Source organism: Phyllostomus hastatus, unplaced genomic scaffold (genome assembly GCF_019186645.2).
Source record: "Phyllostomus hastatus isolate PE091 unplaced genomic scaffold, TTU_PhHast_1.1 phas_contig_58, whole genome shotgun sequence".
Taxonomy (NCBI): domain Eukaryota; kingdom Metazoa; phylum Chordata; class Mammalia; order Chiroptera; family Phyllostomidae; genus Phyllostomus; species Phyllostomus hastatus.
Genome location: NW_025333916.1, coordinates 34,643,507 through 34,658,220, shown reverse-complemented (window position 1 = coordinate 34,658,220; position 14,714 = coordinate 34,643,507). Strand labels below are relative to the sequence as shown.

General features: G+C 55.7%; 1 protein-coding gene across 1 annotated transcript; it reads right to left on the bottom strand.

Moving 5' to 3' along the window:
* Window positions 1-9,409: 9,409 nt before the first annotated feature.
* Window positions 9,410-14,412, bottom strand: IRX1 (iroquois homeobox 1). The gene is made up of 4 exons (XM_045848066.1): window positions 13,965-14,412; window positions 10,171-11,206; window positions 9,749-9,821; window positions 9,410-9,495 (listed from the first exon to the last, which is right to left on the bottom strand). The coding sequence occupies exons 1-4, from the start codon at window positions 14,238-14,240 to the stop codon at window positions 9,438-9,440; spliced, it is 1,443 nt and encodes a 480-aa protein (XP_045704022.1). The 5' UTR covers window positions 14,241-14,412; the 3' UTR covers window positions 9,410-9,437.
* Window positions 14,413-14,714: the final 302 nt, after the last annotated feature.

Below are 14,714 nucleotides of genomic sequence, written 5' to 3'. Positions count from 1 at the left end.
CGGCCCCAAAGGTCCTGCAGAGGCACAGCACTGCAGGGACTCCCCAGAGGACTGCCTCCCGCTGACAGCATGAATAATTCTTATCATTAAAGATGAACTTGTTTAGTTCTGCAATCCTTTAGAACCTTCCAGGAAATGCGACAGACACTAGAGCCTTTTAACAGAAGCCATTTACAGCAGCTCAGGATCCACAAGGTGTTTCTCCAAGTGAGGGCTCCATCCTCAGCTTCAGAATGATCACGATTTAAAATGCAGATTGCTGGGCCCTACACTCGCCTCCTGAAATAAGGATTGGGGAGGGGCCTGTTGGTGAATATACGTTTTTAAAAGACATCCCCCTACGGGTCCTGCTGCACTGTGCTCAGAGAGTAAAGAGGTTGAGAAGAATCTAGGAAAGAAGACAGAGAGAGGGCAGGTCACCCAGCAGGAGACATTCAGTTCTAGGCTGCCCTCTCTCTCTCCCGCCCCACCCCCCACCCAGAACAGTATCCTGAGCTCATCAATCAGATCACACTATAAGTCTCCCTGGGCTTTCTGTCTGGACCTGGAGATGTAGGGCCAGTCAGGCTTCCACATGTATGTTCTTCAGAGAACAAGCAAGGGGTCCCTTTGTGTCTCATGTCTGTGTATGTGTTCCACGTGTGACTAAGCCAAGTGGAAGATCTTTGTCCTGGGCTGTCTGGGCTGCTCGCAGACTCAGATATAAATAAATGATTGTGGTGCCCTTTCTTCTCTCTGCCCTTTCATCAGATCACTTGATTCCTGGATTCTAGGAGCCCAGGCCTACCTGTAAACTGAGGTAAGCCTGGCCACGAGACCACTATAACCTGCCACACCATGGCATTCCCAGAGACCGCTAGCATTCTCCCATCCACAGGACTTGGCAAATTCAATAGTAAAGGTTCTAGCGTCTGTTCTCGCTGCTGAGAAACACCTGCTGCTTCTATGGGCACACATGAAGTCAGACAAGTCTGTTCTTTTGCATATGAAACCAAGTTATTTTCCTAAACAAAAATGTTGCCCTGTCAGCTTTACATTATTTTTTCCGACGCATAAGGTGTTGTCTGCTGAGTTATCAGAGCTAAAACTTATCAACTCCACCCAACACAGAGCTGAGCAAGAAAATCAGACTGCTGACCTCCAAGGGCCTCAGAAAGGATTCAGAGAAAGAAGCTCGTGAAACTTCTGGGAACAAATTAATAAAAGGGACATGGGAACCTAAACCGCACTGATGGTGACCCACGTGGACTAGCCAGCAATGAACTACCCCGGTGCCAGGAACAGAACGTGCGGCTGCAGAGTTTAATGCAGGAGCCGACGAGTCCAAAAGCATCCTCACACTGTGCTCAGTTGGAGTAATTCGCAACTGCATCAGAATTTAGGCATCAAGTGGTCTAATGAAAGAGCAGAGAGGAGGAAGGACTCCTTCCTTTATTTATGTCTGAGCTGGGAGCAGTGCAGAGAGCACAGGACAAAGACCTGCCCACTCAGCTGAGTCACACGTGGAACACACATGCCCACATGCAGACATGAGTCCACACAAGACCTACCCACCTGAGGCCACCAAAGGCCCCACTGGGTGCATCTGAGATGAGCAGGTGGGACCCACCTTTTTCTTGGTGTCCTCACACGGCTTGTGAGAGCATCCGACTACTGACCTCAGCCAGGGGACTTGAGGTCAGGTGTGGGGTATGGAGACCATCCCTGCCCACTGGGGGTGTGTTACTCTAAGTAGATCTTTCAGTCAGAAACCAACTGCAATTCCAGCCACATGTCTGCCAGGAAGTGGTTCCACTTGGAAGCAATAAATAAATAAATGCATGCACATATTAACAAATAAATAAGAACCCTGTGTAAGAGGACAGGAAGGAAAAGGTCTCACCAGGAACTTGGACTTTCCCTGCCCAGCCTCCTCAGAAACCCCATGTTTTCAATTATGACAGACTGAATCTATATTGATGCTAATATGTTTGCATTGCTGGCTTTCATTTTATTTTTTTTACAACTCACCACAGGATAGCAAAGTCAAAAATATACCATTCTGATCAACAGGACACATCTGTGGTGGATCCACACAGAAGCAATTAATTTCCTGGTGGTATTTTTACACTGGGGGCCTGATGCGGGTCCCCATTATACAAACAAAAACTCCAGACAGCTCCTGCTGCCTGATAAAAAATAAATCAGATTGCGGAGGGCCGTTTGGCCTAGGACTGCTACAGGCTATGACTTGTAATGAGGCATCCCAACACTAATTATGAAGCTTATTAAAGAGAATTGTCCAACTTGTAGCAAAGTGCATGCTGTAATCATGTTAGAGGAGGCAGAGCCAGCAGAGTGGACAGAGGGTGCGGACCGAATCACAGGAACGAAGTGGCTGTGCTCCAAATTGGACCGGATAAACCTGATGGAGGGGCAGGTGAGAATGACAACCTCTGGGCTGTAATGCGCACATCAGAGCCCTCCTGCCTCTGGAACATCTGCCTGGGAGGGGCCAGGAGGCCTCCAAAGCAAACATCCACAGCACAGTGTCTTATTTACTAACACCCTTATTCTGAATTTCCTCTAAGGTTGCAAAAGCAATATTTCCACATACTCTTTCAGGAGGGTGGGGGGAAGATTAATAAAGATGTTAAGAGGCTGAACTGCTGTGAGATTTGTTTAATTATTCCCCACAGGACTGCCCCAGCAATCTGCTGACATTTAGTCCCGACCTTGCAAATCCTCAGTAAATATTAATATATCAACTCAAACAGGGCCGGTGATTCTGCTGGTGCTCGGAGCTCGGAGATTCGCCGCGGCGGTGAAGAAGAATGCGTGGGCTGCGGACGCCGGCGCTTTGATTCACCTTCTGCTGCGCACATGAGCGGGGAGCTCCGACAAAATGGCAATGCTGCTCCTCTGCCCCAGCTGCCGAGTGACACTTCAGATGCCTGCGCGTCCCTTTGTACAGCCTGCTGGAACCATCCCAAAACCGCAGTGGCAAGAGATTAGAGAGGAGGGAGAGCGGAGACCGGAGAGGAAGAATCGCACTTTATTATCTGGAAGACTGGAAATGTTAATAATGCCGAAGGTCCGCCCCCCAATATGAGTGGCTTTGCCTGAGGCTTGGCCCAGAAGGAGGACCCCACAGGCCTCACTGCAGGGCCCTGGGGCTGTGCTTCGCCTGCCAGGTCTCCTTCTGCTGCCCTCGTGACCAGGTCCACACCACCCCACCGGCACATCTGACCATGGAAATGGCCTGTTTTAATTGAGGGTTTGCTAAAAAAATGACGTTTTTAAAAATGTTGCTGTGTATGTGTTGTTGGTGTTTTTGGAGGTTTTGTTTTCCTTGCCTCAGTTTAGGTATCTATCATCACTGGCTGTCCCCTCATAAAGATTCCACAGTTGCCAGTGGCTGGGTGTCTGCTGTGGGCCAAGGAGGCCTCCAAGTTCATGGGTGTAAGAAAGGGGCTGCCTTTCAGAGGTGCTGGCTGCAGTTAATGCGTGATTAATTTTATTCATAAAAATGTTAATCACTTTATTGTAGGATCTTTTTAACATTCTGTGCAGCAAGCACCTTTTTAATTTCTCTTGCCCACTGTCTCCTAGATGTATTTAATATTTTCAGACATTGCTGGAGCTAACCCAGGACCTGGCAACTAAGCATACGTTTAAAATTCAGTAACAAGCAAAGCTACAGCAATGACAAACAAGCAAACAGAGGAAGACAGGCCAGGACTGCAGGTAACCAGCTGGGCTGTGGCCATGGGTGTCCTGTAGCCTGAGCAGCCCAAGAGCCCCTCCCCGGAGCACCTGAGCTCAAACCACAAACGCACAGAGGAGAAATCCAGGGAGCTCTTTCCCTGGTTCACAGGGCAGCCTGAAGTAGAAGGAATAAATAAAAGCCTTTCAGTTTAGAGGATTTAAACTGTAGGCATGACTCCCCCCCACTTCCACCCCCAGTCTGCCACTGAGCCAGAGCCTGGACCTGATGAGGCTGGTGAGGCGGGTGGGGCCGGCGGGGATGGTGGGGACTGGGGCAACTGGGGTAGACAGACTGAAGCCAGGACTTGCTGGGTGCAGCACTTTCCCCCACATGACCCCTGATGCAACACAGGCCACTGAAGTCCCCACATTCAACTGGTAAGCTCAGGACGCTGCATAAAGGGATTAAGGGATCAGAGACACCCCAGGCCTCTTCAGGAGCCAAACAGCAGAGGAGCAGAAAGGGCTGCCACTTGTGCCCCACCCACTGGAGGGGCATAGGGGGTTGCTTGGCCTCTCCTCTGACCAGACCACCGCCTTTTGCCTGCCTCTCAGCCTTGGGAGTTCTGGTCTTTCCTGCACTGGAGATGGGGGTGGAGGACAGGGGACTGGGCCGGAGGGATATGTTGACGGCATGCTCCCTCAGAGCCGGTTCAGGCCAACAGTTTGGGGGTGTCCCAAGACTTGGCTGGAGTGCATGGCTCCCTGCAACCTGAATGTGAGATGGTGAGGTCATCCAGGCACATGGGTCGGGCCCCTCCAAGGTTCAGGGCCACCTTGAATCTCTGACTTCCCATTGAAGGCAATTCCAGAACATTAAAAGCCTTGAGGTCTTCTCAGCCTGGGCCTCAAGGTGACTTTTCTGGGTGGTGGGCCTCTTCCTCCATTGTAAACAAATGTTAAAAAATAAACGTCATGACCATGTTGGTATAAAGATGAATATATTGATATTAGATATTAACAGATAGTCTTCCACCTAAAAGTTCTCTTTTTTTCTGTTTCAAAAGAAATTAAAGCATGTTTGTGGGCCTCTAACAGTATGGTGGGCCTCGGGCCCAGTGCTCGCTGACCTAATAGGTCAGATGCCCTCAGAGGGCCCGTCGTCCTTAGTGGGAGGGGAGGGAATCTCTACCCAGCTTCAGAAGCAGGGGCACAAAAGGCCACCAGCAGTCCCCACGGGATGACCTTCTGAGGCCTTTCAGCTCCAAGGCTATAATTAGAACCCTGGCTCCACAGGGCTGGAGAAGACCTGTGAAGCTCTCCCACCCCAGCTGAGCGGCCACCACATCCAGCATCCAGACTGCTGGGGAGTTTTCACTTGCAGACCATTTATCAGATGTCCCAGGGTGGGTTGCCATAGCCCAGGAAACGTTGCAGGGTGGGGGTTACTCTCCACACAGGCTCAGGGACATCTCCAGGCTTCTAGAAACTGCCACCACTCCCAAAGCACACAGGCCCCCATCTCCTAGCTCTATCTCCTGTCCACCCACCTTGGATTGGAGACCCAGGGCCACACCCTCCCCTGCTTACCATCTATACCTGGAGCCCAGGCCCAGACAGCTAGATATGGCACGGCTCTCCCCAGGACACCCTGAGCCTGTCAAGTTGCTGGGCCATAATGCCTGAGCACAGTATAGGGTAGCCGTAGCTTCCTTTTTGGGGTGCCAGGAGCCTGAGTGCCCAGCAGGCTCATATCACAGTGCTGGGTCCTGCAACACGGCCCACGCAGCACAGGGGGTGGGCAGAGACTGCCAAATCCCCAAGACCCAGTACCTCAAACCTTCGAGGAGTCACCAACCCCCTCCCCCACCACACCCAGCAACCTTTCTTGGGCTGGGCTTCCTTCCCCACTTTCAGGCCCCCCAACTTTTTGACCCCAGGGTCAAAACCATATTCTTATTGGCAAACTAAGCCCCATCACTTTCCAGAGAGCATTCAGGACTCCAATCTCCCCAAATCAATGTCCATAAATCCATGATCTCTACCTGGCAGCCCCAGGCCCACCATGACCCTGCCTGGGGCAGTCAGGAAGCCACTAGTCTTTGTGGAACCATCTGGAAGGAAAGAAAACAGAGAGGCTGGGGAGGACTGGAATGGAAGTGCCCAGGTGGGGAGAAGGGTTCTTGCAAAGGGTCCAGGGTTCCCAAACCCCCATGTAGGGCCAAGGGTATCCTGTGAACCAGAGCTCAATCTGCCTTTGTCTCTCCTTTCCTTTCCCCCCTCCCTCCCCCCACCCTCCTCCCTCCCTCCTCACTCCTGCCCGGCTTCCTAGCTCTCTGGTACAGAGTCCCATCTACAAGGACAACTGAAACTTTATAGGGCATGATTCATCGGGTGGCGTGCCCCTCGGAGCCACAGCGCGAATGACATTAATCAGTGTCAGAACACTAAAACCGAGATATGAATATGAATTCTCCATATTGCGGGCGAGATAAATGTGCTGGGGAATATAATTGATCGGAGGGGGAAGAAGAGGATAGTGGGAGCAGAGGTTTCAGAGACTCCTGCAGGTCAGGATTTGGGGCAGGGCCTGAGCCCACTCCAGACATCCTAAGGCCAGGAATTAGGGGAAACAGATCTAGAAGGACTGTGCTGTGATGATCCTGTCACCTAGACACCAGCCTGGGCTGGAGCAGAAAGAAGAGGGTCACCAGACAGGATTTCTTACCTTTCTCCCACCAGAAGACTCAATGAAGACAGAAATGCTCTGTCCTGGACACAGGGTGTCCTTTCTTGGTGTGGAGGATGGTGCCCCAAGGTGCAAACATTAATCCTGTGGATATTGCTCACCTCTTCTCCTTTTGGGGCTCAGGCTTCTCCTTGCAGGTCACAGAACTAATGCAAGGCCCTGAAACTGTCCCTGGGCAGAGATGGAGTGGGGCAACACTTTTGCATGTACAGAAAGCTGCAGAGAAACTTCTGCTTTAGCTTTAGGAAAAAAAAAAGAAGAGGGTTTCTATGTCTACTCCCAGATATCTCAGGACCTGAAACACTGTGTGCACAGGCACTCCTAGGTAGGTACGAGGTTGGGAAAGAGGTAAACAAATAGCACACAAGGAACAAAAAAAATGCTCTTTAATGCTCAATTAAAAATTACTTCTAGCTTTTATTTAGAGAAAAATAATTCTGAGGCTGGCAATCTGACTTCTTTGTACAGAAAGCATCTCCAGTCCACAGGAGGAAGCACAGACCTTCACACTTCTAGGCCACTGAATTCTGAGGCCTGGAGCTGGGGAGCACCTGCTGGCCCAGCCACCTAAGCAACAGAACTGGGGGTCCCGAATGTATGGGATTTTAAAGAAATGGACTTACAGGGCAAGCAGCAGATACCTGCATGGACAATCCTCTTTGAGTCTGGAAAATAAGAGAGAGTGGAGGCCAGCAAGGGCAGAGGATTCTACAGCCCACCTAAATCCCCCTCTCTGCTTCCAGCCCTCACCCAGAAGGGATCTCTCGGCACACTGGATGCCCAAGTAGCTTGTGCTGGGGCCAAGAACCCGATTCCTCCTCAGACACGTAGGACACTGCTGGTCAAAGCTCTCAATATGCGCGCTGTCACCAAAACCTCCGAAATAGGGAGTCCAGGACTGTGACCCCCGCAGCCCTAGCATGGAGGACAAACGAGGAATTCCTCTCTGAACTCGCAAGGCGCACCAGAGACAATGAAAACGACCTGCGCAGACCCTGGCTTCCACTTCTTCCCCCCAAATGTCAGCCTACCCAGCAGGCCAGGCACCGCACCCCCAACATTCAAACAAGTGAGTGGCGCCCAAGAACACATAAAAAAATACTGCAAATGGAGGCTAACGTCCACAACATCCCCAAGGCCCAGAACCCCCAGACTCTGCGCCACGCCCCAGGAGCGAGATCCGAGCCGCATCAGGGCCACATTCCGCTTCCGGCCCATAGAGGGCGCCTCGAGCACGTCCGTTTGGACTGGAAGCGCGCGGTCTCAGTCGGCCGTCCGCTCAGCTCTGCTGCCCGCTTCCTCCCGGGCTCCGCACGCCCCGCCCGCTGCTCACCCCCACCTGCCAAGCCTCCAAGCTGGCCCTGGCGGCGTCCTACGCGCTTCCTCCTCGGGGCAGGGAGGGGACCTTTCATCCAAAAGGACGTGGCGGGGCCGGGGATGGCTGGAAAAGGACACAAGCACCAGAGTAGGGTGCAGACCCCTGGTCTTCAGAGCGAGCCTCCCCCTTTCCTTAGCCGGAGGAGGCACAGTCAAAGAGCCGAGCCTCTCGCCGCCACTCGCAGCCCCAGACCGGGGCCTGAGGAGGCTCGAGGGCCAACAGAAGGTCCGGGGTGGGGGTGTGGAAGGGGGCCTCCAGGACGCCAGGGACTTCGCCTCTTCCTCACCGGGCAGGCTGCCCCGCAGCCCACCTCCGCTCACTGGCAGTTTTGGCAACGTCTGCCTTCTTGGTTTTCGCAAATCCAACACAAAGTCGTCTGCGCCCCGCTCGAAGTGCAGGCTGCTTCGGCGCGTCCCTCTCTCTCCCAGCGCACCGCGGCCCCGGAGCCCCCGGGACCACGGCCCTCCCGCGCGCACGCGAAGCCGGAGCCGGCCAGCGTTGTCTCCTCACCTCGCTCCCAACGGCCTGCAGGCCCCGGCTGGGGCCCTCGGGGGCTATTTGCTCCAGGGTTCGATCACTCGGCGCGCCCAGTCGAGGGAGCAGCAGTTCAATGGGGGAATCCCTGGGAGACTAAAGCTTCCTCCCGTTTTTGTCCCAACTACCCCTACGGAGCCCTCCGCTCACAAGCCCGGAGAGCACCCCCGCACTGCATCCCTGCCCTCCGCCAGGAGAGTTTTTAAAAGTCTCCCAATTTCTCCACGTTTGACTTAACCAAATAACTAAAAAGTGCATTCAAAGCAAAATTTCATACTCCATTACATCTCCATTCTTCCCGCGAACAGCCTGACGCCGCGATGCGCTGTTGAGACAACTAGATAGAAATTGATTTAAAATTCGAAGTCCTCCTTAGGGGACACGACCGGAAATTCTTTTTTCCCCCTCCTCATTGTTGCCCACTTGAAGAAATCGTTTTATAAACTGCCTGAAATCGAACTCATTTACGTCCTGAGAAACGGGTGTCCCAAATACATGTGTAAGAGTTGCTAAGAATCAAACTGCCAACAAGAAACTGTGCTAGAGTCAACATCACACATTCGACAACCGAATGGCTGCGAAACAGCCACCTCCTGGGTGGAAAGTTTCCGAGAGGCCTCTGCTCCGCGAGCCGCAGGCACTCGCGGGCCTGCCAGCATTCCAGGGCTCGGGACTCCGGCAGCCACACACAGCAGCAGGAGCGGTGGCACCATTTCATTTAGTTTATTAGACAAAAATATATGATTTAGACAAGTTCGCTGACGCGCTATTTACAATCTGAAATCACTCTATATACAGAAAGGGGGGAAAAAAAGAGACACAAGCACGTGGGGGCATTTACCGAACCGATATTCACCCAGAGCACGGCGACAGCCGCCGGAGCCCAGCCTCCGCGGAGGCCGGCTGCCTGGACTCGAGCTCGGTCGGGACGAGCCCCTTTCTGCAGAAAGCGATGGATGGGAGTCGTTGACGTTGTTGCCATGTTTGTCCTTTGTACCAGTCTGAAGTATTTGTCTTAATTCCTCCTTCAACCCCTCCCCTCCCGAACTCCTCCCCCCTCCCCCCGCAAAAGTAAAAGAAGACCCTGAATCAAGCTGACGGGAGGGCTGCTAGGATCCGCGGCGTTCCCTCCTGCGGGGCCAGCGAGCTGCAGGGAAAACACAGCAAGACAGGAAGGCAAAGGGACTGTCAAAAGACGGACGCTGGACCGCACCCGGAGTCGCGGGTTCAGCCCGCCTAGCACCGAAGCGGGGCGGGGTCGCCTGCCCCGCCCGGCTCCCGGCTGGGGAGAAAGCGGGGTAGACCCGGGGAGCCCCGCGCGCTGGGCTGGTGGGCAGCATCCCACCGCCGGCCGGCCCTGCTCCCTCCCCTACCCAGTGGTAAAAGCAAACAGCACTCACTTGTCGCGCACCGGCTGGAAGGGCGACTTTAACTGCTGTGGCGGCGAGTCTGGCCTGGGGACAATGTCTCTCTCTGTGAGGGAGAGGAAGAGGGAAAGTTAGGACTGGGAGACCTGTTGGGGGTAGGAGGGGGGCAGAGGTGCGCAAGCCTCCTTCTCCTCCCCACTCCCTCCTGCCGCTGGGGAAGGGTCTCCGGAGAGAAACATCCCTTCCTCCGCCCGGCAGACAAGCTGTGGAGCAAGCTCTCTCGGGAGAGCCTGGGGGGGCCTAGGCCTGGCTCCCCTAATGCCGTCGAAGGTTACTGCTCAGCGGGGCTCCTTGGCCAATGCCTCCCCTTCCCCGGCCGGTGCCCCCTGCCCCTACGCTCCGCCCAGGCTCCGGATTCCTGGCCCAGGACAAGAAGGACGCTCCCTGTGCCATACCTGGGAGCGTGGGGCTGCTGCGGGCCGAGGCCTTGTCGCCGTGTAGCATCCCGGAGGCAACAGCGACCGGTGGCTGAGGTGGAGGCGGCGGCGCGGGCAGGTGCGGGCCGTGGGGGGTGGCGTGGGGCGTGCCAACGCCCAGAAAGGAACGCATGTTGAGCAGCGAGCCCTGTGCCAGGAAAGCGCCGTTGGTCCAGTTGGAGAACTTGCCGATGTGGCAGGTGTACAGTCCGTGGCTGGGCAGGAAAGCGGGGTGTTGCAGCGGCGCGCCCGCAGGGGGCCCATGCGCGCCAGGATGGCTGGCGGGCGGCGGCGAGGCCTTGGGCGCGCCGTCCGGGCTGGTGGCCGTCTCGGCCAGTGACCAGATCTTGGGCTTGCTGTGCGGCGCTCCCTGCAGGCCACCCGCTGCCGAGCCTGGACTCAACAGGCGCGTGCCGCCGGGTTCCTGGGCCTCCTTAGCCAAGCCTAGAGGCGAGTCTTGAGTTTTGAGCGCGTCAGCGGCCGCCAGGGGCGATCCCTGATCCCGAGCGAGGGCGGTGGGCACTGTGGGCGCTTGCGGCACCTCAGCCTTGTCCTCATCGTCCTCGTTACTCTGGTCGCCGTCGTGCTCGTCGATCTTGTCGATGTCGATGCTTTCCAGATCGATCTCCTCATCGTCCTCGGCCTTCTCCGGATCACCCTCCGTGTCACTTCCGAAGAGGGCGCCGTCCTCCTGGTCCTTGCTGCGTGCGCCCCACGTCACCTTGTTCTCCTTCTTGAGGCGGCGGCGCGCGTTGGCGAACCAGGTGGAGACCTGCGTGAGGGTCATCTTGGTGATGATGGCCAGCATGATCTTCTCCCCCTTGGTGGGGTAGGGGTTCTTGCGGTGCTCGTTGAGCCAGGCCTTGAGCGTGCTGGTGCTCTCGCGCGTGGCATTCTTGGGCCGCCCGGGATCCCCGTACTGGAACTGGCCGTAGGGGTAGTAGGCCGGCGCTGTGTGCGCAGCGAAGGTGGCAGGGTGCACCCCAGGGTTGTCCTTGAGTTCATACTGTGAGCCCTGAGGCCACAGGGCCCATGGAGAGAGGAGATAGTAGGGGTGGAGAGAGAGAGAGAGAAAGAAAAATGAGTTCCCAGAACTCAAGGGAAAGTGGGGGGCTGCCGCTCCTGGCCACTGGAAAGCAAAAGGCCCCAGTTAACAGCCAGTGGTCGAACTGGGGAGAGGGGTTAGACAAGGAGCTGCCTCCAGGAACAGCGCTTCCACGGATCTTGGCTTTTCTGTCACTCAAGAAAAGTTCTAGAATCCTTGCCTCTGTGGAAGGCCACAGCGGGAGCCTCAGCCGCTTAGATTTCCCCGGGCCACTCTCCGTCCCCCACCCCACCCCCACCACAACTCCAGAGGCCTGATATCCAAGTTTACCTCACACTAGCTGGAGGGGAAAACCTTTTAACTAGGCGGATAAAACAGCTTCTCCAAAAGGGAAGAACCAAGATCCCTTGCCCCCACCCTCAGACCCTGAGGGGGTCAAACAAAATAAACCGGATTTTCTCCGGGCCCAAAACAGCCAGCAATTTAAAACGAAAGCACGGCTCCCTTTAGTTTCCAGATTAATCTGCATATAATGGCTCACCCATACTTAAAGGTCTAGAGTGGTGACAGGTAATTTAAAAATTTAATCCTGGTCATCCTGGACAACAATAACAAAACCAACATTTGTTTTAAAAAAACACAAAAGGAGGGCTTATCCGGTGAAATATTAACGCCAGGGCCGAAGTGCCGGAGAAGAGGTGCAGAACCGGTTCCCTGGGCCTCTGCTCCTACTTTGTCTCCGAAGTTTGTCTTTGATCTGCAGCAAGCAGCACAAACTGTGTGCAGGCATTCAGGGGCTCTGATTTATTTGCAATCAATATTCTTTTTATCATCGGTAGTAAAACACAGCGAGTCAAATTATCCCATCAGGTTTTTTGGTAAATAACATTTTATCTTTCTAACAACCTCATTAGGCCTCATTATTACCATAAATTGCCCAGACAGATATTCACTTCACAATTTTATCTTTTGACTTCCAACCCCCCAGTCCTACCAGGTTGGAAATCTAGGCCTAGCGTCTGAGTTTGGGATTAGGCTTCCTTCCCAAGAACCCACAGAAGACCACAGGAAACACATACACACCTGTGTGTGCGTGAGGGGGGTTCTCTGCAGCACCCCCTTAGTAAACAACCAAGCCTCTGCCTTCCTTCATGGCACTGCACTGGAGCAGGGTCTCAACATGGAGCTCCCTTCCTCCCCCACAAACACAAGGGGGTGTTAAATGGCACACATCTGCGTTCAAAAATTCTGCAAAAATTTGTAATTGTTCATGTACAATCATCCAGTTGCTACTGGCAGAAGAGGGTTCTGGGCTATGAGAAAGTTGTGAGGAACAGAAGATTTCTTTGAATAATTAGTTCGGTGGTCCACGCCACAGAGAAAAGATGTCCTTGGCCAGATTTCGTTTTTGCCTAATCTTTACAAAATGTACTTTGCACTTTTCTAATGATTTGGCTTGTGAGTGAAAAGAAGACGTTGAGACCTCCTCTCTGCGGGGAATTCTTTCTGAAAGGATACCTTGTAAATCTCTCATCGCTTGCTTGGCATCCCAGCCGCCAGAACAAAATGGGAGCTGATCTTTTTCGACAGCAAGCGATCTGAAAGGCAGCTGGGGCTGCTTGCAGAGAAACAGGCTTTCTTTCCAAACAAGAAAAAGTTACAGGAAAACCCACCGGCCGCTTTGCACGCCGAAGGTTGGCGGGTATTTATTTTCTGTCTCTTCTTTGAGAAATGGGGAGAGCCTGGGGGTACCAGAAACTGCGTTATCCCGCCGGCAGCAGCGCCAAGAGGAGGCTGCTTCTCTGGTCCCCGCGCCCTGCACACAGATCGCCAGCGGCCCAAGTTTCAGCCCGACCTTGCACCAGATCAAGGAAAATAAATCGTGTGGATCGACAGACTGGCCCGTGCCCGGAAGAGCCCCCACCCCACATCTGACACCCACTGGGACTTAAGACTGAGCGGACACCATTTATTTTCAGCCCAGGGACACTGTTTTCTTTAATCCTCCATTATGTAACCAGGGAAGAAAAGTGCTTTCTTTCGGTGCAAATGAAATGAAAACTTTGGCAACTTACTAAAGTCAAAGCAAACAGCATTTTAGACGCCAAAAAATATTTCAACTTCATTTTCTCTGGTATCTCAATTTTACACACACACACCACTAAGAGACCCCTACGGCCAGTCCGATCGCCTTTGTTACCTTGATTTTGACAGCATCTACCAGGCTTTAAAGTCGGATACGACTGTATGAGCTGTGCCAAAGAGGCAGAAACCACGTCTCTCCCGCCCAGCGCACAGCCGCGGAGGTCGTGCGAGCGGGCCCGAGGGGACTCCAGGAAAATCGGGCCGAGATACCGGAGCCCCGCCTTCTCCGCCCGGCCGGGGCACCGGGAGAACTGGGCCCCGGCCTCCAGCGTGGGCCGCGCGCCCCTGGCCTGCTCCTGCGGCCTCGTGACTCCCGCCGAGACCCCGCTTCTCAGCTGGGCCTCCCGCTTGCCCGAGCGAGATGGCGGTGCCATTGCCCGCTGGCCCCTTCGCGCTGCCCAGACTCCCGCTGCCACCGACCCGTGGGCAGAGAAGCTCGCGCTCCCCGTCCCGGCCAGCTCTGCCGGCCCGCCGCTCTCCCTCCCGCGCGCCGAGCCGCCTGAGACCCCGTGCCCGGAGCTCCGGAGCCGGAGAGGAGAGGCCGCCCCGGCAAGAAAGGCGCGCAGCTGCGAGGCGCACTCACCATCTGCGAGAAGAGGCTGAGATCCGCGGCGTAGGGCAGGAAGGCGCTGTAGTTGGGCGCGCCCGCGTAAGGTCCGGCCGCCGCGTACATGCCCAACACCGAGGTGACCGCTGCCGCGCCCGCGCCCGCGCCCAGCTCCGCAGCCCCCGGCCGGCCCGACGAGGCGGCGGCGGCCGCCGCTGCCGCGGCAGCCAACACCCCCGGGCGCTCTCCGCCGTAGGCGCCGGGCCCCGCGGCGCTCAGGTACTGCGGGTAGCCCAGCTGCGGGAAGGACATGTCCGCGGACTCGGCGGCAGAGGCGGCGGGCAAGTGTTAAAGTGGCCAGGGAGGGAGGCGGGGGGCTGGGGGAAGGCGCGGCGGTGGAGAGCGGGCGGCGGGCCGGGCGCGCTCGGGCCGGCCCGGAGGCGGGGGCCGGGGGCTGCTCCTCGGCCCGTTGCTCGCTGGCGCCCGGCTCCCGGCTGCGCCCGGATCCGCGATCCCGCGCCGACTGTGCCGGCCGCCCTCCGCTCGGCGGCGGGGCTTTCAGACACAATTTGAAGTTGATGCTTTGATTGGCATCCCCTTGAGCGCTGGCCCCGCCCCCGGCTCCGCTCCCGTCCTCCTCCCAGACTCCCGCCCGCCCTCGCCGGCCTCTCCCGCCCCTCCCGGCGAGCACGTGGTGCCCCGCGCCGGCCGGGCCACCTCTGCCCGCGGTGCGCTCTGGAGCCGCGGGGCAGCTGGTGCGGGCCCGGCGACCGCGGGCTTTTTCCC

What these genes read in the sequence shown, in the direction of transcription:
- IRX1 (XM_045848066.1), bottom strand. Translation starts at nt 14,240, where the DNA reads ATGTCCTTCCCGCAGCTGGGCTACCCGCAGTACCTGAGCGCCGCGGGG. An exon ending in CAGCAGCCCCACGCTCCCAG is followed by an intron (nt 9,822 to 10,170) that starts GTATGGCACAGG and finishes TCTCCCTCACAG; the next exon opens with AGAGAGACATTGTCCCCAGG. An exon ending in TTCCAGCCGGTGCGCGACAA is followed by an intron (nt 9,496 to 9,748) that starts GTGAGTGCTGTT and finishes TTTTCCCTGCAG; the next exon opens with CTCGCTGGCCCCGCAGGAGG.